Genomic DNA, 23,816 nt, shown 5'->3' with positions numbered 1-23,816 from the left:
CACACTGAGAAAAAACTTAAAGTCTTCTGGGTTTTTTATCCTTTTTCAATGCTTTCTCAAATGGAGAAGAAAAACCTCCAAGTTTTTGTTCAATACTCCACAAAAAGTTCCCAAGACGACAGCTTAAAACGATGTGCCCATTTACCAAGTCACACCCGTCACCTCAATGCATTTCATAGTTTGGAAACCATTACACTTTTGCCTTTGGACACATCTGTTTTAATCAAGAACATGACTTGCACAGTTAACACAATTTAAAACATTATGCGGAAGGGCAGGGAGTGTGTGCTTTATCAATTGTTATTTCTTTCTGTTCTTTCAGGTCAGTCCCTGTTTAACCAGGTTTTTGTTCCCACTATGCAATGAACAGAAAAGTATCAGTAAAATTGTACATGCCAAATCTCCTACAGTTTCCCCTGCATTCGTGCTCATTCATCGTGATTAGGGTACATTCCTACAAAAAGCATGCTTATTCTTGTAAAGAGCACGGGAGGCACAAGTATCACACCAACAGTAAGAACATGCACATTGCTGAATGGCCCAGCACAGAAAGTCAGTCATGCTTATTTGACATGCAGATCACATGCAGTTATACAACTACACTGATAACAAAGCTTGGTGGAATTGAACAAATTTCAGGGAAAGCATTAGAATAATTTTCTTTAGTATGCTTTATTTGCAAACAGCAGCAGTAAAAGGTCTCGTTGCTTCTTTTATCAAGCACCCACTTGCTTTGTCCCAGTCAGTATTGCCTCACTAAATTAATGAAATGACTGCAAGTAATATTCATAAAGTTTTCCCCAGGTTGCACATCTTGCTGCCACATCAAATACAGCAGTGTGTGCTTCCTCAAAGTAATTACATCATGCTCATTCATGCAGAAATCTAAAATCCCCCAACTAGTAGCTTCCACCTGTAATTCTAAATATTTTAATATAAATTATGGATTTCTGGTAAGTCACAAATTGAGCAACATGTTATACAGGCCTGTTCATACACTATGTTCTATTTATGCTCAGTAATTGACATGTCCTACATGAATACAAATAGTGAACAAAAAGCCTTTTGTTGTCAAGCTCTACAAATGTGGATTCAGTTACCAGCGACTTAAGAACAATTGAGAGCTTTTCCCTCTGCACATCTGAAAACAGCACCGACTACACCTCATGACTGAAAGTTATTGTCCATGTTTTAATTGCTATTTGCTTAGCTATTTTCATGTATTGTTTGTTCACATGATGTTTTCACTCAAATCACAAAGCTTTTTAACTCAGTGTATGAACTTCATTACAAAATTCTGAGCTCATCTTAAAAAAAAGTCTGAACAGGACTAACTAGTCATGTTTTTGCAGGATGCGGTCACAGACAAATATTGACGTGTCCTGTTCTGTCTGCTTAGAGAACAAAGCCTTTAAAAATTCCAATAATGTAAGTAATAAAAGAATTAAGAGAGATTTTGAAAATTAAATAAGACATCCCAAGGAAGGAACCACCACGTCAGCACAATTCAGCTCAAGTAAGACTCTTCTGTATCACTTTAATGAAGTTCTCATTCAGTAGACATCCGAGACACAAATCCTCTGGCTACACAACTGTAGGTCAAGGCAGGGGGAAGAAACCAAACTTTTAGCTATTAATGATACAGGAACGAAGACCAAGATTTTCCTTGATGTATTTTTTTCATCTATGCCAGTAGTTTTATCTACTTGTAGGAAACAACCAGATCTTCACTTTCAAAATAGATTTATATACAAAGGCCACATAAAGGACAAACAGAAAAAGCACATAGAAAAATTATTCAGCTGGTGACAGGATGAAATCCTGACTGCTTCCTCAAGTTAAAGTAAAATGACAGCAAGTAACACTTCAAAACATTTTGGAAAAATTAGATTACAAAAAAAGGCCCTGTCACATCCCTGACCCCACCCCATTATGGTTGAGTTCTGTGAGACACCAAACCAAAGACTATGTGCTTACTACTATTTAAAAATTCTTAACTGCAAAATTAATCTTGAGCTATCCTTATCCACAAGTTGAAGATCTGTTCCTCTCTTGCCTACTGAAAAGATAAGATGCCAGGTTTTAGGACATAAACTAGAGTTTGAAGTTTACTTCTATGAAAAGCCTTTCAGTGCATTTCCCTGTGTTTTCTCCTCAAACAGAGATGAGTTGCAATGGGATATTCTTCACCACAAGAATATCACGCACTGACAATGCAAAAAAAGCTTTCTACATTTAGAATAAAGCCAATCTACTTGCTTTCTTCTTCCTCCTGCCTTCTGAATACTCTACACAATACAGTATTTTGATAGTAAAGGCAATCTGTGCAGTCTGCATTCTCAGTGGGACCTACATATAAAACCAGTTTGAAAAAGCAGTTTCGAGTACTGAAGTAGGAGCCAGGCACTTAGTGGCTATATGCCTCCTTCCTTTTAAAAGATATTCCCCTCTCCTCCTCTGCCTCACAAGGTGAACAACTGAGGATAAAGATGAGGAAAATCTGCAGCTTTTCCATCTGATCAGAAGACTGCTTTTATGTCAATAAACAGATGTCCTTCTCCAGTCTACTAACAAGCAGAAATGCTAAATATTCCAGAGGAGTAGATGTTACAAACAGGACTACCCAATAAGCATTTTGGTCGAGAAACAACAGACTACATGAGTTACGCACTATCATACAGTTAAAGAAAATCGTCACAGACAACCATTTAACACAACAAATTAGGGTCACAGAAAAAGATTGCATAGAATAGATTAAAGTCAACCACTCCTTGTCAGAAAGCATGACTTCTTCAGGTATGTTCAGCCTTACAAGTCTTCCAAAACCCTCACAGTGGAGAACATACTAACTACACCACAACCAAAGCACAGACCGGTTTTAGCACCCAGTCTCTATTTAGGAAACTGATCTAGTATATTGAAAGCTCAGGCTGGATAAACCATGAAGACTTTACATCCAGGAGCCTCCCACAGAAGAACAAAACAAAGGATTACCAGAGGTCAGACTCAAAAAAACAACTCTGTAAGAATGATGGGGTTTTTCCACTACTAGAAAAGTCATTCTCCTGCTACATCCAAGTTCTCTTTACCAAATTCAAAAGTTAGCAGTGAAATAATGTCATTTCCATATCAAGATGCCTTCCACTCCCATTTCACAACAAGCAACAAGTCAGAGAGTTTCATCCTGTCCTCACATTTTTGCTGCCATCCTTCTATCTAGTGTAAGCATGCCCTTACAGCCAATCTGTTCCTTCATGCTATGAACCATGCATGCCCTACAGTCCTGCCCTCAGTGTAGCAGAGCCATTAGAATTGCTTTTAACTAGTTGGATTCATGCAATAGAAACCTTCAAGAGCTATTACATATGGCCACATTTCACTACTTTTGAAAGGACATAACCTAAAAGCTGTTTTCTGCATTTCACTTTATACATGCTTCACAGAAAGCATATGAAAGCCCCACAAACACTAGTACTCATCCAAGATTTAAGCTTATCTGAATAAGTTCATTCAGTTGTTCTAAATCTGACATAAAGGTATTTTTTTAATCTTTTTTCTTTTTTTTTTTTAAACAGGAATTTAATCCACACAGAACTTGTCTCCAGCTGGCAGAGAAGGATCTTTGAACAAGTGTAATCAACAATTGACATTAATATTTTAGTTTTATCTACCCTCCACTAGTCAAGTCTCAAAAAGACAGACAGTGGGGTGAGATGGCTGGATCATATCATTTGCACATTGCACATGCACACGTCCTTCTTCATACAAGCACATGACACTTCATTTATTCCCCATTAGGTATAAAGTTCTGACACTTTCCACTCATCACTGTACAGTAACTCTATTCAACATAGATCTAGAACTATTCCTTTCAATTTTCTTCTCAAAAACAAAAGTCAGTAACCTCATTACCCTGTAATGATGATTTACCAAGTCTTTTTTTAGTACCTCAGTGTTACTCTACAGTATTCCAACACAAACCTCTTTTAAAGATTTCCCTTCAGACACACTAGCCAGAGACACCTTCCCCAACACTATGGTGGTTCTATGTAATCTCTGAAGAGAACGATGTAATTTGCTAGTAATGGCAAATTTTCTTGTTGGGTAGGTAGCCACAGGGTTAGACAGCGGTCGTAATTAGAGAATGCTAAATACCTTATCTCAGAGTCTATACAAACTCTTACAAACCAAACTACACCATCTCCATTTTTACACACCTCTTCTGTTCCCCCAATATATAGAAACCTCCTATTCAATGTAGCTGGTTAGTGCAGCAAAATTTGAAGTCAGCCTCAAATCCAAGACTAAACTCTGTCTGTAAAAGGAACCAGTACTAAATAGAAGAAAATCTATGAAAATTGATGAAGCAGCTATGAAAGTATTCTTATTTAATCTCTCAAGACAGTCCAGTTCTGAAGAACAGAGTCCCCTAAGTAATTCTTAAATACAGCTCACATGCAGTATAACTGCAGGATTCCTTCTGCATAGACCAGAATGCACTTGTGCATGCAAACCATGCCTGACAAATGCAATCTAGCTTAGGTTTCCACTCCAAAATGTGGGGGTTTTTACATAACATACAAAGCATCTGTACTTATATACAAGCTGTGAAAGCTATGTTGTATATTGCATGCAATACTGTATAGCCTATTTCCAGCATTACTACATATGTGTTATGAACTGATCAGTACTTCAACATATTCTATGGCAGCACAGTGCAGAACTAGTCTCTCCAGTCTTGCAAGAATCAATTCTGTTGGTGGAAAAGCAATGCTTTTGGTTAAGAAACAGAACAAAGAACTTTGAACTTCTTTTGGTTTCTAGCTTTTACCCAACAATATTCTAGAGATCTTTACTCATTTTCTTCCATATTACTGCCATTGATTAAAAATCAGCTCATTAAAGCTCATGTAGACCACCGTACTAAACTCTTAATTCTTTCTGAAACTTCTTCAAAGAAAATGAACTCATGATTTCTCTCCACATCTTCAGATGACATAAATGCTTCTGTTCTTAAGAACTCCACTATAATCATATAAACACAATTTACTAACAATTCCTGCCCATTTTGTGTTCTTAATTCATGCTGGGATGAAATCTCTCCCCTTTTAACTCACTTGGATACTAGTTTGTTTATCCTAGCCATTAGGCTTATGACATAATTCACTTAAAATACAGTAAGTGTTCTATGAAATCTATGCCCATATATAGAACTGCTACTTCTGCATTTTCAACATTCAACAACTAATCTCATTGATTCTGCAGTTAGACTTTTCAAAACATCACCACTATGGCTACAGAATCACCAGGTTATTCAATTGTTGTATTTACCTTTTTGTGTAAGCTACTCTTCCACAAAGTCTGAGGTCTAGCTTATCCCATACTACTTTTCAAAAGCACGTTGCATAAATAATCCTGAAAAAACTCTCCAAGATGACAAAGGTCTACAAAGACTTCTGTGATCCCACTGAAGTCTTAGAGAGGTAGCCTAAATGTCCATGTCAAAATTATTATGCATTATAGAAAATCTACAAGAGAATTTCTACGCAAGCATTAAGCCAACCTGTACAAAGGGTAAGACAGAGCAAGCCTGAGCATTAACCAGACATATACTCCATGCAGAGAAAAAAAGGCAGGGGGATTCACAATCAGCAATAAAACCCCACATACCAAAAAAAAAAAAAAACCAACAAACAAACAAAAAAAAAAACACCAAAAAAACACCCAAAAAAAAAAAAAAAACACAGGGAAAGGAGGGCATGACTAGGCTTTTTGAACTATTCTATTTCCCACCACCATCACTAAAATAGTAAAAGGACTGGTTATATCAGATGTTTCAGCTAGATAAATTACAGGAAATATTTTGAGGTTTGCTATGCAGTACTATGTTACAACACCCTGTCAAAGCTGCAGAACAGAATAAAGAAATTCTTCTGCCAAAAGCACATGAGAACAGGAATCTGCTTTCTTGAACACAGAGGCTTCTAGCATCACAGTACAGCACATAACTATCAATCACAAACTAATTTTTCAGGAAATAAGACAAATCAATACTGCACAAGAAAGTGGAGAACCTATACCAATGATCTGGAAAATGTAGAAGTCTTCCTTCCCTCCACCGATGAGCTCAGACACACTATATTGCTGGAACTCTTCTGAAATGTCTGTCTTATCTGAAGAATAAGCAGCTATCACCAGCCATGGCTAAAATAATTTTAAAAGAGCTCTACTCTGACTGACAAAGGCGTTAAAGAAATTGCAGCTAGAAAGTGAAACGGGATATATATAGATTAGATATAGGTTTATTTAATAGTGACTGTGTTCAGCTTTGAAATCAAGCATCAGACTAAGTGATGGCTTTTTGCTTTCAGACACTTTCTTGGTAAGGAGACTTTTGCCTAGGACCACACAGAGCTCAGCACTTGTCAGCTTGGTACAATGCCACCAACACACTAAGATCAGACTGGAAAGTCCAAGGGTGACTATTAAACATGTTGGGGGCATTCAAGTAAACCTGGCAATAAGTACAGTTTGAAAAGGGAAGAAAGAAAAACAGAGACTATGCTCATTACCTTCTTCTACCTCAAGACTGCCTCCTCCCTCTGTTCCCATCCCAGCTCTCCCAACAGAGACCGACAGGTGCTGATGTTAAACCCCAGGCTGAGAGAATTTTTTATTTTTTTTTGACAGAGAGGCTTTATTTAGTGCAACTCTATTGAAACAAGTAAAATAAATGAACCACCAAAAATATTGCCACTGCATTTGTTAGGCACATGGGAGAAAAAATAACTTGTAGGTGGATCAAGATCACACATTCTGTTGAAGCTCGGTAGAAATAAAGTCACGCCTCATTACTAGAGAAATACATCCTGTTACCCCATACAGTCATATCACATATTGCACAGAGTCTTGTCTTTGAAGCTACCGTAGTAAGACAGTCAGTATACCAGCTCCCTTAACAGTTTTCCAATCCAATATAACGTATTTAGTGCAGAACATGGTTTTACTCCCCTGTGCTATCATGATTTGTGTTTAAAGTGACAACAACACAGGAGAAGACACAGTTAGCAACCAACCTGACAGCCCCACATTTCAACACTGGAAAACTTTTAGCCCTATCAATCACAAAAATAAGATAAGGCACATCAAAACACATTCTTGCTCTTTTAAGAGGGTACCTGCAAAGGAATTCAAGTCTTTTGGGTAAGATAAGGTGCTAACGAAGTTGAGGATCAACTTTTAGAAGTGCAGCAGAAATAGACAGCCAACACAATGCTTCTACTTTTGCCTGTCTTTGAATAGGAAGCTGCACACACTCCAAACACACCTTGGTACTTGACACTGAAAGAAAGTGTCACAAAGCAAAGTGGAATGCTGCCAAACATCCAGGCAGTTTAATGCCCATCTGTGTGTATCATCACCAAAATTATCTTTTAACGAAATACTCTATGGCCTTGAGTCCTCTCACATGCTAGTCACAGAGCTCACAGGGAGCCTGGTACATTTCCAGATCTGGTATGAGAATATCTCCCCATTCATTAGTAATCCACGCCAAAGAAATGTCAGCATGACGGCAGGTAAAGAAAACCTCAACAAAAGCAGTCCACTTTCAGCAGGTGTTATCTTCTCCCTGACTTGTCATTTAAAATAGATGAGTTGTCTAAATAAAGAAGTTGAAAGGGAACTATAGCAACTCAAATTAGGCTGTCTAGGCAAACCCTGTATTATAAATACTACCCAAGATTAAATTCCTTTTGCTCTCCTCCACATCTCAAATATCTTCATAAGAAGTCTTATTTATAAGTGAAAAATGTTTATATAAAAAAACCCCACAATCACCACTATTTCAGAATTTGCAGTCATCAGAACGGATATTTACCTCGTGAAGGTGTCAGGGTAAGACTGGTGTGACAAGTACCCCCTGCTCCCAACCCCTCATAATGGGGTTAGCATAAATAACAGTACTTTATAAGGCAAGCAGCCATTCTTTGTAGCTGAGCAGGTCACATATTCTTTCCCTTTCTCCTTATTATCAGGCCCTGAACGTCGTGTGAACCAAGTAGACAAATCAAACAGATTTCTTCTTCTCCTCCCTACTGGCCTCAACATTCCTGGGTGCCAGGCTGATTACTCCCTCCCTTACCGGCCTTCAAGGTCCCTGGCACCCAGCCAAGCCAGTGGTGGTGATGACCCCATCACAGAACAGTGAAGCATAACAGCACACAGAGCATTGTCCATAAAGCCAAGCAGTTACAAGTCCTGAGTGGGGAACCTGGACTGGAGCTGATGCTGGACAGTGAGATCCATGACTTCCAGCAGCTAGGGACACCACCACCACCATCTGCTTCCTCCGAGGATCGAGTGACTTGTATGCTTTCATATAATTTTCAAGTCTGGATTATTATTGTTACACTGATACAGCAAACCATTTACTAAAATTTGACCCAATCTGCACAGGGTCTAAGTGATTAGAATAATAAGTCAAATTGTAGTATAAATTCTGTATCACAGGTGATTAGAAATCATAAGTTAGGATCTAGGTGATTACAAATTGTAAATTAAGTCTTATAAATTCTGTACTACACTACTTATAAATTGTACTATACTGATTCTGCTTGTAGAAATCCTGGGCCATTCTAATAATAAGTTCTGTGCTATACTAATCATAATACCTTGCTAAGAAAATAAAGCTTTAATAGTAACTACATTTCAATGCCATCATCATTCTGGCAAAGATCCTGCCTGTCCCCTTAGTGTTGTGTGACAACTGGTAAGCCTGATTAACAGAGTCTTCTGAGTAAATAAATGTTATTCTCTGATGCAGAATTTACTTCTCACACACTGCAAAATTATCCTGTTCATGTGTCTAAAAAAGAAGGGTATGGAGAGGAACAACCAACACACGGACTCAGTAAATACAGATGAACATAAACAAACAAGTAAACAAGCTAAAAACATTCAGTTCTGACCCAAAACCACGTCAAATCTCTTGTAAAATATGCTACTTAAAACCTACAATACATCAATTTGAATGGGCATCAAATGTGAAATGCAAACAAAGTATCTCTGTTTCAGTTTACAGAACTTGCATCTTCCTCACAAGTCCCACTGCTTTCAAGCCTGCTTGGGGTATATCTTATCATTACTTTATATACCTAGTCCACTTATACTCCCTTCACTATCATTTTTTTTAAGGTTGTGATTATGAAGTAATATAAAGTACTGCATTGTAAGAGCTTAACAAACTAAAGAGTATGAAACTGAACTTCACAGTGAAAATTCAAGTTCTATACCTGGAATGATCTCTCCTGTCAATCACATTACCTTCCACATGAGCTGCCATTGTTAAAAAGAAACGAAGTGAAACAAAGTGTTATGCTTAAGGGGAAAATAAACTATATTCTGTTTCAATATTAACATAATTTACAAAAGTTGCGGAACAGAAATTGGGAATTCAATGCCACCAAGAAATAGCATGTATCAGGTCAGAGAACAGAGGTTGATTAGCTATACTCACCTAACAAACACCTAAAATGCCTCCATTTCATATCAGTATATAAAGGTAACTTGTGAACTCACCAAACTTATGGTCTAGAAGATATGTGTGCCATTGAACAATGAGTACCATTACACATAACAGTCCATTACTTAAAGAGATTTAAAGCAATACTTTTATTTGGGCATGATGAAAAATAACTAAATAAATAAATAAATCCATTTGAGTCCAGCACCTAGGGGAAAAAAGGGAAGATCCACACTGTTAGGTTGTCATTAGGTTAGATTATGTAAAAGAATATGCTGGCAGGACTGTGGATCATCTATAAAGGTTCTCTGAAAGGACTCTTGAAAAGACCAAAACAAAGAACTGAGCCACAGGTAATAACAGCACATCTGTAAGAGGTATTATCTGTTAAACTAACTCACAAGACAGAAGAGGGGGAAGAAAAGCTCTGAGGCGCCTGAGTCCTCCAGTTAACATTAGGTTCGTAATCAGATCTGCACTCGCTTCCTGTAAAATGAAAAAGAATCCAACTTCACTCACACTGCAAATTTGTTAAGGAAGAAGAAACAGAAAAAGTAGCAGCAAAGAACTTGCAGCAGGCTTTTTCACCCACGCTTCCGCTGCTCTTGCGGCATCGTCGGCAGCACAGCTGTGCTGCACAGCCACCCGGCTGGCACACTGCAGGCAGGAGTCGGCTCCTGTTGTACAATCACACTGGGGCCATCGTGTGATAAGGAGAAACGTGGATGCACTGTACTCGACGTGAATGAATCCAACAAATCCCTATTCATTCTGCACTTTCCCAACAAAAGGCATGAAAAAGAGTTGAAGTGAAGGATATGACTTGGTTTAAGAATTTATTACAAACACTGAAATGGATTTTGTCTGTCGTGTTATTATCCATTCATCCTCACAACGTAGGTCAGATTTTCAGGCAGTAACATAAACCTCTTTATTTGGATTTTTGTTAGTTACAGTTGTACAAAAACTTGCAATCAAATTCACGGAACCAAAAGCCATACAAAAGAACACCTGTATAAAACAGAGATAGTTTCTTGCTGTTTTAATATGCTGTGGTTAGGTCAAATGATGAGGTCTCACTTTTTTTTAATTTAAACTTTTTCTTGTCATTCCTACAGTGTTACACAGAAATAAAACCAAACTTGAAATATGTGTAAGGGGTCTTGACAGTTTCTGTTTTTACAGTGTTTGATAAAAATTTTGCTCACATTTTGGGAGAATAATAAATTTGTTCTTACCAGGTTAATCCAAAAGTGTATTTTTCATATCACTGCTTACAGTATACTTTTTAAACACTTTTTTTTTTTTAAATCATGGACTTCAAACTATCTGTTATCAAAAAGAAAAAGTCAAATCTCCAGGCCTTATTGTCGATGAGGGGGTTTCTACAAGAAACATTAGAGAGGCTCCTCTACCTAATTAGCCCTCCAGAAAGCATATCAGCAGGGGCATTTCATTTTTCCTTCATTGATCTGAAGAAGCATAAACACTTCACTCAGACACATACACCACAAAGAGTAGCTTTTTTTTTTTTCTACATTCATTTGAAAAGCTGCTAAAATAAACTTCCTTATTCAGTCAGCTGCACAACAAAAGAACATCGGGTAATAAATCTCAATTTAAACCAAAGAAGCTTATCTAGAAGGGAAAGGGAAAGCTGACATCATTCTTCCCTTAAAAATTTGTTGTTTCAAATGTCTAGTTTTATTCTAGAGTGAACAGTCAACATGAGTTTCACAGGAAAATCCTGACAGTAATACTTCAAGTACTAAAAAGACCAACAAAGCAATTTAGAAATACATGTATCAGGATGTAGTTCTTACTCATGGGCAAAGCCTCTCATCAGACACAAGATAAATTAATAATTTCAAGAGAGTAGAAAAAACAGAAATAGTGGACAGAGAATTAAGTAATTTAAGTTAGAGGGAAATTCAAAAAAGACCACCAATCTTCACTTAGTACTCTTTGGTTGCCTGCACATTTGCATTTTTAGATCAAACAGGCCTGTTTTGAAGTTAATACCCTCTCTTGATCCTCCTCACAGAACTTTAGTTTGCTTTGCAGAGTGGCTCTTGTGTGTGCAAAATAAACTCCTTTTGGAGGAACCTGAACTGGAAGTTCTGCTCCAGCAGAAACATGCTCTAACCCTTGAAAGATGTAATGGCTCAGACCAGTCTTCGGGTATTTTCAAAAAACAAGGACAGCAAGGATGCTTGGTCCAAGTAACTAGTGTATAACTTGTTCGAAGTAAAGCTCCAAACCCAAATACATTGTAGACGTCTCAACATTAACTGATTCACTCCCCTTATCTGCTCCTGTTTCACCAGAAACTTACAGATGTAGACACAACTAAGATACTAATGAAATTCCAACGTGGAACCAATTTGTAATCCACAAATATTCTCCAAATCTACCTTTCTGTTAGCAGGGACACTTTTGTCAGAGTTGCTTCCTAAATTTAAGATGCTCTTTAAAAGAACAAAGCCCCAATCAAGTATTGTTCTGCTGTTTCACACAAAGATACCACCAAAACTTGTTTCAAACTATGGAATCATAGAATCATCTAGGTTGAAAGTGTCTTCTAGAGATCATTTAGTCCAATCCCCCTGCTCCAACAGGGTCAGCTAAGCAGGTTGCCCAGACAGGTTTTGAGTATCTCCACAGATGGAGACCTCCACAACCTCTCCAGGCAACCTGCTGTAGTGTTTGATCACCCTCACAGTAAAAGTTTTCCTGTGTTGAGATGAGATTCATCATTTTTAATCTGTGTCTATTGCCTCATGTTGTCTGTGGGCACTACTGAGAAAAGTCTGCCTCCCTTTTCTTCATTCCCTCTCACTGTTTATTTCTACAGATTGATAAGACCCCCCGAGCCTTCCTTTCTCCAGACTGCATAGTCCCAGCTCTCAGCCTCAAACGAAAGATGCTCCAGTCCCTTAATCACCTCTGTGGCCATGGACATGCTGAAGTTTTGCAGGCTCACACCTGAAGTACAAAGCTGAGGAAAATCTCTGTTAAGAAAGACTCCCTGAACAGGTTTAGTTTGTCCAAGCTGAGACACGACCAGCAGGGCTAAAATTTCTACTCTTTCCCATCTCCTTCTTACTTGCCTGTCCACACCTCATTCAGCTGAGAGCTTTCAGAACACCACAAAGAAAAGCCCTACTCTGAATAACATATCTGGAAGAAACAGCTATTTTGAGATACAGCTGTCTACATAACAAAGATCTATATGGAAAAAAAAAAATCAAAATAAATTACCTTTTCATATTAAGGAAGAAAAAAGCAGTTAATTTGAATCATATTCTACAACAGCAATGCCATCTTATCATACCAAATATAGGTGCATGACACTCAGAAACAAAGCTTTTCATTCAAAGTTCACAGATGTAAGGAAACTTCTTTCTCTACCACTCTTCTAATACAGAACCACTTCTTCCTAATAAAATGCAAAATAAAAACAAACCCCTTTTCCTATCATATGTTCTACTACAATCTTAAACACTCTATTATGTTACATGGCCAGACATTTTTGCCCCTAAGATAAACTGCAAGATCTAATTCTTAGTTAAAATATTTTCAGAAAAGAAACATGGATTGCGATCATTTCATTCTCCCTGTTGCTTCATCATCAATACAGAAACCATTATTCAATATGCATACAAATCTTGACATCTGGAAGGCAAAAGTCACACTGGAAATGGCTCTGCATAACTACATGAGTACTTGATATCTGGTATTCACTGTGGGACCAAAAGTTACCTTACCAGAGTACCATCTGAACTCCACAGAACTCTGCTTAACTCCACTTCACCTTATAAAAGCAGGGCAAATTGAAGATTTGCTATGCTGAACCAGATTTTCTGCCTAGAAAAAAAACTGTTAAAAGAGAATTACTGTTCATTTTTGAAGTAGCACTATAAACAAATGCTGGTGTTGATTTAGCTGGCATATTTTATTGTTTCTCATTTAGTTTGAAAGTAAACACTTGGAACAATTCTAATACCATGAATGCAGTATTTTCCAAGTCTTCCAGATGTCACCACATAGTGTATCATTCTCTCCCGAGAATGAAGAACAGCAATCTACCAAAATAAAGGCAGTATTGCTACTAAACTGTCATGAAGATCTCAAATTAATACCACAGTGTTGAACTACAAAGCATCTTCAGCTAGTGCACCCCATCAGAATGTGCCTGCTAGAATGTGAGTCCATCATGGCCAGACACTACATGAAAACAACTTACCTATTTCTCATCCTGTTTCTCATGGAACAATTGGAAGAGCTGGAGCAATACAAATGCTATCATATCATTAAATGTTCATCAGGTGATTCTAACGTAATTTAATGAAGTTTCTATTATTAGTCTGAAGTGGGTCAGAAGCTGGAAGCATAAGACACTAACAGGAATAAATTATGTTTAAATTCAGTCCCTATAATAAAATGTCTTCAAAGCAAAGTAGTGGAAGGAAAAAGCAACTTTACAATGGAACTGTGATCCTTCTGAACATGAATATGTTTCTTCTCAGAAGTCTAAAGCAATAGCTCAAGCTTATGATCTTGTCCATATTACTCCTACAGGACAGAAACCATGATCAACAGGTAAATACACAACATTTTTCTGGTCTGTTAAATTAACTATTTTTGTGCCACTACCCTGAAGCAGATATACTTGGCACATAGTTTGCTTACATCTATAGCAATTATTTGTTCCTATTAAGCAAACCCTCAGACATTCAATATTGACCTTGACCGTCAAGACCCGTAAATTCACACTGCTTCTGAAAGCATGACTAGGAACAAAGAAAAGCTGCCAATTTTCCATCTGCTTCTCATCCTCATTTATCTTTAAGTGTGTTAGCATAGCTCAGCTTAAAAGCTATGTAACATAATCATTACATCAGCCTTACAGGGCATCCTCAAGTTTCACCTGTATTTTACTTCTGATCAGAATACCTCTGAGGCAGTTAGACATCCACAGGAATAATTAGGCTAATAAAATGATTCAGAAATTGTTAATCATAAAGACAAAGGATTAATGGAGACACCTAATTTATCATACTGGGGGCTCACCAAACTGTTGAGAAAAGTCACATATCTAGTCAAACACCGAGGGGGCAAAGGACTGAAATTATTAACTTCACCAATGCCACAAACTTAATACTTCAGCTAACAAATGAAGAACACTGTTCAAACTTTTCACTGAGCTTCTCTCAGGAGCAAACTGCGGGACTGTCACAAGCAGCCCTGGAAAATCGCACCTGGGAATTGTTCAGAGGAACTCCTAAAAAACCCACCACCTTCATCAGCATTGTCAGCATCTCAGCACTGCCATGGAAACTTTCTACAAAACAGTCACCAGTCAACTGAAGTCTACCTAAATGCCAGGAAGCATGCACGCTTCTCCATGAAGATTAAGCTGCTTCCCCTTTACTGACATCCCCCAACCATACACCTCTCCTGAAAGGCAACCAACACCCATAAAGTAACTGACTCACAAGTTTCAGGAAAAATTAGGTTCCTCCTGCACTGTCAGGTACCACATGATTGCTTGTTTCTCCCGGTATACTCTCCCTGTTTTTTCTCATTACTAAGTTTTCTATCCCAGGGCAGGGGCGGGGTTTCACATCTTCTTAGTCTAGCACTCCTAGTCCCCCAGGCGTATGTTAAATACCACAGCATGATCTCCAGCCAGAAGCACAGCGCAGGAGGAAGCAGGTGACAAAGAGATGGAAGAGCTGCATCGCCACCTCACTACGTGAGGGTAGGCAAGGGAAGACAGCAACCAAACCCCACAAAAGAAGGCAGAAGATAAGCATTCAACATGTACTGGTTGCTTCAGTGACGCAGTTATCACACAACCACAGAGAACCTAGTACAGTGCATATAGAGACCGGTACAAGAAGAAAAAAGAAAAGTTTTAAAGCAAATTCTTCTCTCAAGGATTTCATCCCAGCATTGCTTCATTCTGCCACTGCTGGACGGTAACGTTCTCACATCCACAAACTGCTACCCTTATGCACAGCCAAAGACCTTCAAATTTAGCAAGAAACAGTGAAATGTGACAGAGCTGCCAGGATTTCATCCTATCAGCAACGCTGTGCTGCAAAAGGCAGAAATAAGGAAAAATCCACTCATTCAAAAAAGCTAATTATTTATTTACACAGGGTAAGCAGTATCAACTTCTGTTGAGTGTGATTTCCTTTAGGGGGAAAAAAAAAATTTAGAAAAAGTCTCGCCTTTATTTTGGACACCAGTAAATTTCCTAGTGACACACTTATCTTCCAAGTTCTGCAAGCAGATTGCTCCTCTGCTACTGTGGCTCAGCAGTATCCCAGTGACTTGAGCAAACCCCAGAAATTAATGAGAGTAACTAACTTAACTTGATTTCTAAGGTCCATTCTTTAAACGCCAAGAATTGCTGTTATTACTGGAGATAAAAACCAGCTTCTATATACTGCTGCCTTATAGTTCTGAATTATTTTGGAAGGTGGGAAGGGAGAAGAAAGAGAGAATCAAAAGGGTCACACAAAAATGAAGTATGACCTACACACGTAGCTGCTGTATGAGCCACCCACATCTCCTTTGCAAGGAGAGCTCACTGTTTTTTCCCCTCAAGCCGATCAGAACAGATGTGGTTTTGTTTCCATTTAAGAGAAGCTCCATTTGACAAGCAGATTCTGGAAAAAAAACAACCGGTCTCTGACCTAAGAGAAAGTGATTCTTCACTGAAAGAAAAAAAAAAGTAAACCAGTTTTAATGTTGTTTCAAAGCAAGACATGACCCAACCTAAAATTGCTCTCCCAGGTCTGAACTTGGCCCCTGCTATCAAAGTACAATTCTGGTTACAAGCAGTGGTTCCCCTTTGAATATGCAAAGCCTTGCAGTTTTAAGCCTAAGTGAAAATCCAAATCATGCAACCCCTTCATTTTCCACATGCTCACCAGCAGAACTGCTTCTCTTTCTATCACTCAAGCAACTCCTGTGGAGCCAGGACTTTCCAGGTCTCAGAGGCTTTGGACCTTACCTATAGGAAGAACTTGGATGGGGGAGAGAGAAAGCATAGGGACAGGAGAGCCAAGCATAGAGGAGGTAGGTAGATTCCAAGAACAGGAAAACACAGCACACTTTCTGTAAATTATCATTACATAACACCAGCCAACTGCCTGATGTGTTGATTATGTGCTCCTTTACCCTTCCAGTTAACAAATTCACTTTAAAACAAGTTTTATTTACTGGTTACTTGCAGTTGTGGGAAACCCAAAGCAAGTTATGCATAATTTTTTTTTTGCTATTTTCACACCATTCAGGTTCTTGTAAAAATAAATAATTTTCTTCCTGACAAGTCTGAATTCCAGTTGCATAAGTTAAATTCTTTTTAAAAGTCACTAAATTATATGACAAATTTGATCACTGAATCACTTACAAAGCCTAACCTCTTTGAAGCAATGAAAACTATAGACTTGTCTCCAATCTGGGTATTTCTAATGCAGAAAGTCCATTTTCATTCAAAAAAGCCAAGACAGAGCTCCCTTCCCCAACACTATTACTATCATGTGGAGACAAGGCAAATAATTAAGAACTACCAGCCCTGCACAGCCTCATTAGCAGCACAGCACTGAAAGTGTTCTACAAGGTATTTTTAAATTGTACCACGACAATCTTTACTCTGACAATTCAGTTAAAAGCCACTCCTTTTAAAATACTAAATGGGGATTTAACATTTCTACAGTTTCTTCAAATTAGCTGACAGAAAATCTTGACCAATTATTTCCCAAAATGTAAAATTTTAATTTTCAAAATAATAAACTCTTCCTGTCAAGCTACAGTTGTATTAAGTTATGATTAACGTTATGAAGGCTATATTTAATATGTGCATGTACAATATGCTTAGGCTGCTGTGGTAACTTTTAAGATTTATTGGTAAGGAATAGAATTTGCTTTGGAGCATAATTAAGGCAGGCACATCTTTCTTTTACACAAAGTTTTAGTATAAAGATCTTCAGTAGTGTTAAGTATTACTTACCAAATTATGCAGCTTATGCAAGAATTTCAGGGCTATTAGAAATAAATCTCTGCAAGAGCAAATATCAAAGTTTACTACAGCTTTAGTTGCTAGTGTGGTATTTCACTGAGCAGTCTGATCTAATTTGCAGCATATATATAAAAACTACTGCAAAAGAAAGCCCTTAACTGTTTTTTCCAGTCAGAAAAAATACTCCTTAAGTACAGGGGTAAGAAAATTTGGAAAGTGTGAATGAGACACAAGCGTCTGATTAACAGAACAACACAGAACTGTAATGTTACCTCTAACTACAGAGAGGCTTTTCAAAACAGCATACACCATGCTTACAAACTTGAACATCAGTTCCTGAGCAACATAATCAGAGACCTCCCTACAGAGTCAAAGATCTCTGATTGCAACAAATGTAGGAGAGTCTCATTCTCTGTGAGACAAAGAGCCATTAGCAATACACGGGGGGGGGGGGGGGGGGAGAGAGTAAATAACATTCCACAGAAACACCAACAAAGACCCCAGAGCTATTAACACCAGAGTGCCTCACAGGTTGCTTACAATAAGAGCTATAAAATCAGCATCAGCAGAACAGTCTCGAATGATAACCTGTTCTACTCAAAATCCGAACACATTTGACTTAGCAACACTGCGCCTTATGAGGCAACAAACCACAAGATATTTTTGAGCTCAAAGTTAGAAAGGCAAAACCAGATGAAGGCCTCAGTTCAACTAAGGTAACTTTTTTAATGAGTTGCAGCCAATATAGATAATCCATCATGTAGCAGTAACCCTTTATTTTCCAATTAATTCTGGCTGCTTTCTAGCCAAATTAATTTTCCAAGGCAGTTGCAGCAGGAGACATGAAAACATAATTTTATAAGGAAAGCTAGCATCCAGCCTAATCCATTGCTTCTATGTAACAAAATCTTCCTTCCACAATAATCAACGCAGGCTGACAAACATTAAGTTATATGTAGCAGAAGAGCATCAACTCCAATGTAGTTTTCCAAAAACAAGGCAAAGACAGTTGTTCATATCAATTTCAGAAACCTTTTTAAAAACAAAAAAAACCAAAACACAAACCAAACCACAAATAAAAAACAAACAAAACCCCTAGATTTAATGCTGCTTTGTCTCATCCGTGTGATGCAGGGGGCTCATTACAATTTGAAAGGTACAAATACAATTTTAACACTACTCAATTTTCAGGTTTTTTACCTTGAGTACCATTTAAGCGTTTGTTCTGTGAGGATTTCTATTGCTTCTGAGGAGGAAAAAACCTCACATATGTAAGTGACATAAATTCAGAGAAATGTATTTCAGAATACTTGGTTATAAACTCAAACTGAGTAAGAACATCTCTCACAGTATTGCTTTTATTAGCTTTTTTTAAAAAATCTAAGTCATATCCATCTTACAAAAAAACCCCAGCACATACATTAAAATCCACTGCACATTCTAACAATGCATTAAAATCATAGACAGAGATCTCCCAGGTCTTCACTAAATTAAATCTGGCTCTCCCTTATTAGCAATTACTGTTCTTATCTCTGTAACTCCTACCAGAAGGTTGCTTTGGATCCTCCTGTCCTAAGTTAGGAATCCACTTCTAACTTCCGAATGGGTACGTGTATGGACAGCCTGTATCTATTTGAATTAATGATGTAAGAATTTCCTCTCAACTCTCTAACCTATACATTTACAAATAGCAACCAGAACGGTTTCTTCCTGCTCCAAAAAAGATTTGTACATAGCCATTAACAGGAAGAACCTCTTCCCTTGCATCAGATCTATCAATCACGCAGCCATGCAGCAAGTCAAACAAGGAACCTGATCCGACAGAAAACTAACCCAGCAGAAGAACTAGTTCTCTGTCAGATCAATGCGATCCTTTCAACAGCTGCCTGTTAGAGCAGATTAAATGTATCATGAAACCACACACCAAGAATTTACAAAGAACCGGCTAGCCACCTTAAAAATAAAGCAAACATGGAATAACATCTCACAAGAAGCACTCCTTAAAGCCAGCATTTTCTTTTTAACAGGCACTTGAATCTCCCAACCAGCACAAAGGAAGCAACAGACAGAGAAGGGAAAAAAAGCTGAAATCTGTATCATGTGGACTTGGTTTTCAACATAGCATTTGGCTAGACACAGATGAGCAATAAGGAAAGTTCACATTCTCACACAGAAAAAGAACAGAACTCCTCCAACCTGCCAAACCCATGGCATGAAGACAGCCCACATGACTAAATGATCTTCATTTTACAATCACCACCAAAACTTTTAAATGCCCCCTAACACAGGCCATTGCAGTCATTCCGCATCTGTGTTTTAGTTACCATACAATATAAAGCCTAATCTGTTGGGAAGTGTTGTGATCAACCATCCTGGTATACCTCACCCTCTGTACCTTTCTTCCTACAAAGCCCACGAAGATGCTTCAATATGTTGTTATTTTTCTCATTTAACTGGCAAAGGGCTGTTGAAACTGAACCCTTCCCTGAAGATGCTACCCAGCTCCTCAGGGAGGGGTATGTAGTGCTTTCCAGAAGTGAAGGGCTCTGTTTCAGCAAGTGATAACTACTCACCTTCACAATGCAATTAACCCTGGCATGGCCGATGCAAAGGGATATAAAATGCTGCTGAACCAAGCTCAGACTGTATCATTTTCCCCTCCCTCAGGTATAAAAAAGATGCTTTAAGAGTCCCTCACTGGGTTCACTAAAAGCAACAACATTCATCCAACATCTCCAAAATTATGTCCACATTTGGTCAAAAGCACAAAATTTATACAGGGGTGGGGGTTTTTTGCAGGAAGTGGGGTAGGGTGTGTTTGGTTTTTTGCTATTTTTGATAGTAGCAAGACTAAATCTCATAGTGGGTCTCTAAGTTAAGACAACAAATACAAGGTGTTAATAAAAAAAAAAGACATATTTAACTAAGCAAAAAATTTTTAAGTGGCACAAAATAAATCTCAGTGAGTTTAAAAGTAATGTAAGCAACCTAAGCTTAATTGAAGTCAGACAAGTTCAGTGTGTCCAGGAATCTGATTCAGTATAACCTGACCTCTATTTCCTCACAAGGCATTTACTTTAGTTAAACAAATAGTATCAACATTTAACAGCACCAGTAGGTAACTAGTAATAAAGTTTCTCTACAGATAGGTATCTGCTACTCCAGTTTAGTATGCACTTGTACAATGGATGTATGCTTATACATAAATATTTATAAAGACATTTTACATATCAAAAGATACAAGCTTTTAAGTGGAAAGGAGTTTCTAAATGAAACTCTCACCTAGGCATTCTACAGGTACTGCAACAGAAAATAACTATTATTTAAATAACTCATATGACTCATGTCACACCCTAGACAAGGATTAATCTAACACCTTTGAGGCCTTTTTTACCTTAGAAGAGGGATTCACTCCTCAGCAAGATACAGTTTATGCTAGTAGAATTGCTTCCATTTGGCTAATTTAGATACATTCCCCAGACAGAGTAAGGCAAAGTCCTCTGGCCAGTAAACCCACGCCCTTGGCAGGGCCCCCACTGGCAGCACTCTCTTCATGGTGAGCACCAGTCTGGTCCAAGCCAGCCACCTCCAGGGACCTGAGCACCTGAACCCTCATCCCTCTTCGGTCCCTTTCCGTAGCCCAAGAAGTACAAACAGAAACGCAAAGGCACCACCTGGGTCAACAGAAAGCCATCCCATTTTAAGGAAGAAGTACTTGTCTCAACTATTTTGTTTCTGCCTGTGAAAAATAAAAAGTTTAATGACAAAGCTGAGTACACACTACTTGCAACCCAGATCAATAACATGAACTTCTGGTTGTCATCAGCCTGACACCAATTAGCAGTTGGTGTGTAATACTGAAGATAACCAACAGCATGAGCAGGCAAGACTCCTGGATTTTTTTCATTTAAGTGGTCTCATTCATAAGAAATAGCAATCAGAGTCTTACAGCTGGTATTTGCCATCTGCAGTATTTGCTGGAGGTTTAAAATGTTACATACAAATAAAAGCAAATTTTTCCAAAGTAATTCATTAGCAACAAGCAACATCTAGGTCAGGAGACAAAAAACTTTCCATCACCCGTACTGTCAACAGTCACCTTTTCACACAGTAAAATTCAAAATAATCCAATCCAAACATAGAGGATGGAGGCTGAACACATCTGATCTGCATTAGCTGGACACGCAAATGAAGCACTGAAGAGCGCTACCAGAAAGCCCCCTACCCACAGGGACGTGGGGAGGGGGACGGCAGACCCGTTAAACCTCACACGGCAAACCGGGACAAAAGCAGGTTGGCTGAGGTGAAACGAAGCTGTAATCCCCCACTAGCCTTATGTGCCACCGACTGGCACGGGGAGCTCGGCCAAGGGGCACAAGGAGATGGGGACAAGATTAAACAGCGAGGGAGAAGAGGAGGGGGTTTAAAAATACATATTTTAAAAAAAAAAATTTAAAGGGAAGTCACCACAACAGTAGCAGATCTAGGGGTGAGATTTACCTCCCCCATGAAACCACCGGAAAAATGCAGAGTAATCTAAGCGGATGCATGCACATGTGTGCATCCACAGACACACACAAAGCACTGAGAGCGTATTTGCAGAGTTGCCGAGGTCCCGGTGCAAACCGGCAGGTCGGGGCTCGGGCGGCGGCTGCAGCCACCGGTGCAGCGGGTGACGATGCGCCGCAGAGGAGCGGCGCGGCAGCACCCTCAGCCGGGCCGGGCCGCACCGGGCGGGGCGCGGCGGGTTCTAGAAGGAGCCGCCGCCCCCCGGGGCCGCGCCGCCCGCCCGCTGCCGGGCGGATAAAGTTTGCAGCAGCCGGCGGCGGCGCCACTGCAGTGCCGGGCGCATCCGCCGCAGTGAGCGAGCCCCAGCCTGCGGGAGGCGGAACGCCGGTAGGCCCGGAGCCGGCCGGCCGGCCGCCGCGGCATCCCCTGCCGCCGCCCCGCAGCACCCTCCGCCGCCCTCCCCGCTCTCCCGCTCCACTGACCGATAACCTCCTGCAGCTCATAGGCGTCCCTGCAGATGGGCCAGCCGACAGCCGGGGCGGCGGGCGCGGGCGCCGGCTGGGGCTGCTGGACGTGGACCGGTGACTCGCCCTGCTCCGCCATGATGCTGCCGGAGCGCTCAGGCACCCGACGACCTTCTTCAAACTTCCCTTCCAGCAACACCTTTCGGCCGCGCTCCCTCCCCGCGCAGCCGGCCGCCCGGCGGAGGGAGGAGGCAGGGCACCGAGGGGGAGGAGGCAGAGGCGGGCGCCGCCGCCAGCCCCGGCCGCTCGCCCCGCACCGCTGAGGGGAGAGGGAGAGCGGCGGTCGGGGCCGGCGGCCCCCGGCCGGTGTCGGTGCGCGGCGCCGGCAGAGCGCGGTGGTCGCCCCCCTCACACACCTCCGCCTGAGGGGGAAGCGCGGGCTCTCCGGCGGGGGCGGCCCCGCTAACCCCGGGGGTCGCCGCCTTCCCCAGTGCCTCGTCACCTGCCCGCCGGCTGGCAGCGTCTCCGGCCATCTTCCTTCCGCGCCCCTCCCGCGCCTCCGTGTGATGCTCTCCGCGGCTGGAAGCATGGCGAGGTCCTGTGAAGGGCGGCGGGCTGAGCGTGTGCGGGCCGCGGCCCTGGCGGCAGACCCCCAGGCGCCCCGCCGGACCCCGCCGGGGCTAAGCGGGGCGGCCGGGGAAGGGCCCAAAGGAAGGCGCGTCGCACGGCGGGCATGCTGGAACCCACCTGTCAGGCCGGTGACAGGAGCACGCGGGCGGCTCTGGAGCACTGCTCTCAAGCATACAAGCGTTACTGCCGAGAGCACTGCTGCTGCAAGGTTACACATATTTAAATTCGAGGGCATGAAAAGAGCATTTGTTTTCATCAATGATGGGGGCTGCAGTCCTGCAAAGCAGTTAAGTCTCCACTTGGCGTGAGTGGCCCTTTCCAGGGAGTAGCAGGGCCACTCCAGGGCAGCTCAGCGTGCACACCGCCTCGGTTCATGGCACCGTGAAGGGCTCTGCACAGCTGAGAAAGGCTCCCCTTGGCTAGCCAGAACCAAGTGATCTAAACAAATATTCAAGACAAGAATCATAATTCAACCCCTCTACTGCTTCCCATTATACAAGATGAGATTAAAAAAAAAATCTGTTAGATGAAACTCTGTTGTTAATATTAGTACAGAATTTTTTTTTTCTTTCCACCCTCTCAGTAGTGCCAGTGTCTGTATAATAGCAGGATTTTTCTTGCTATGAAATAATTTGTGCAGTCTACAGTCTCACTC

General features: G+C 40.4%; 1 protein-coding gene across 2 annotated transcripts in view; it reads right to left on the bottom strand.

The window, feature by feature from the left end:
• Nucleotides 1-22,753, bottom strand: part of STK39 (serine/threonine kinase 39) — a 106,010-nt gene extending 83,257 nt beyond the window's left edge. For both annotated transcript variants that reach the window (XM_074873303.1, XM_074873304.1), the window contains exon 1: nucleotides 22,550-22,753. In XM_074873303.1, coding sequence (XP_074729404.1) covers nucleotides 22,550-22,670 — 121 coding nt within the window. In that variant the 5' untranslated portion in view covers nucleotides 22,671-22,753. The remainder of the gene's footprint in view (nucleotides 1-22,549) is intronic.
• Between the last annotated feature and the right edge of the window lie 1,063 nt (nucleotides 22,754-23,816).

Source organism: Strix uralensis, chromosome 6 (genome assembly GCF_047716275.1).
Source record: "Strix uralensis isolate ZFMK-TIS-50842 chromosome 6, bStrUra1, whole genome shotgun sequence".
NCBI classification, from domain to species: Eukaryota; Metazoa; Chordata; class Aves; order Strigiformes; family Strigidae; genus Strix; species Strix uralensis.
The sequence above is the reverse complement of the archived record's forward strand: the minus strand, read 5'-3'. Positions and strand labels throughout refer to the sequence as shown.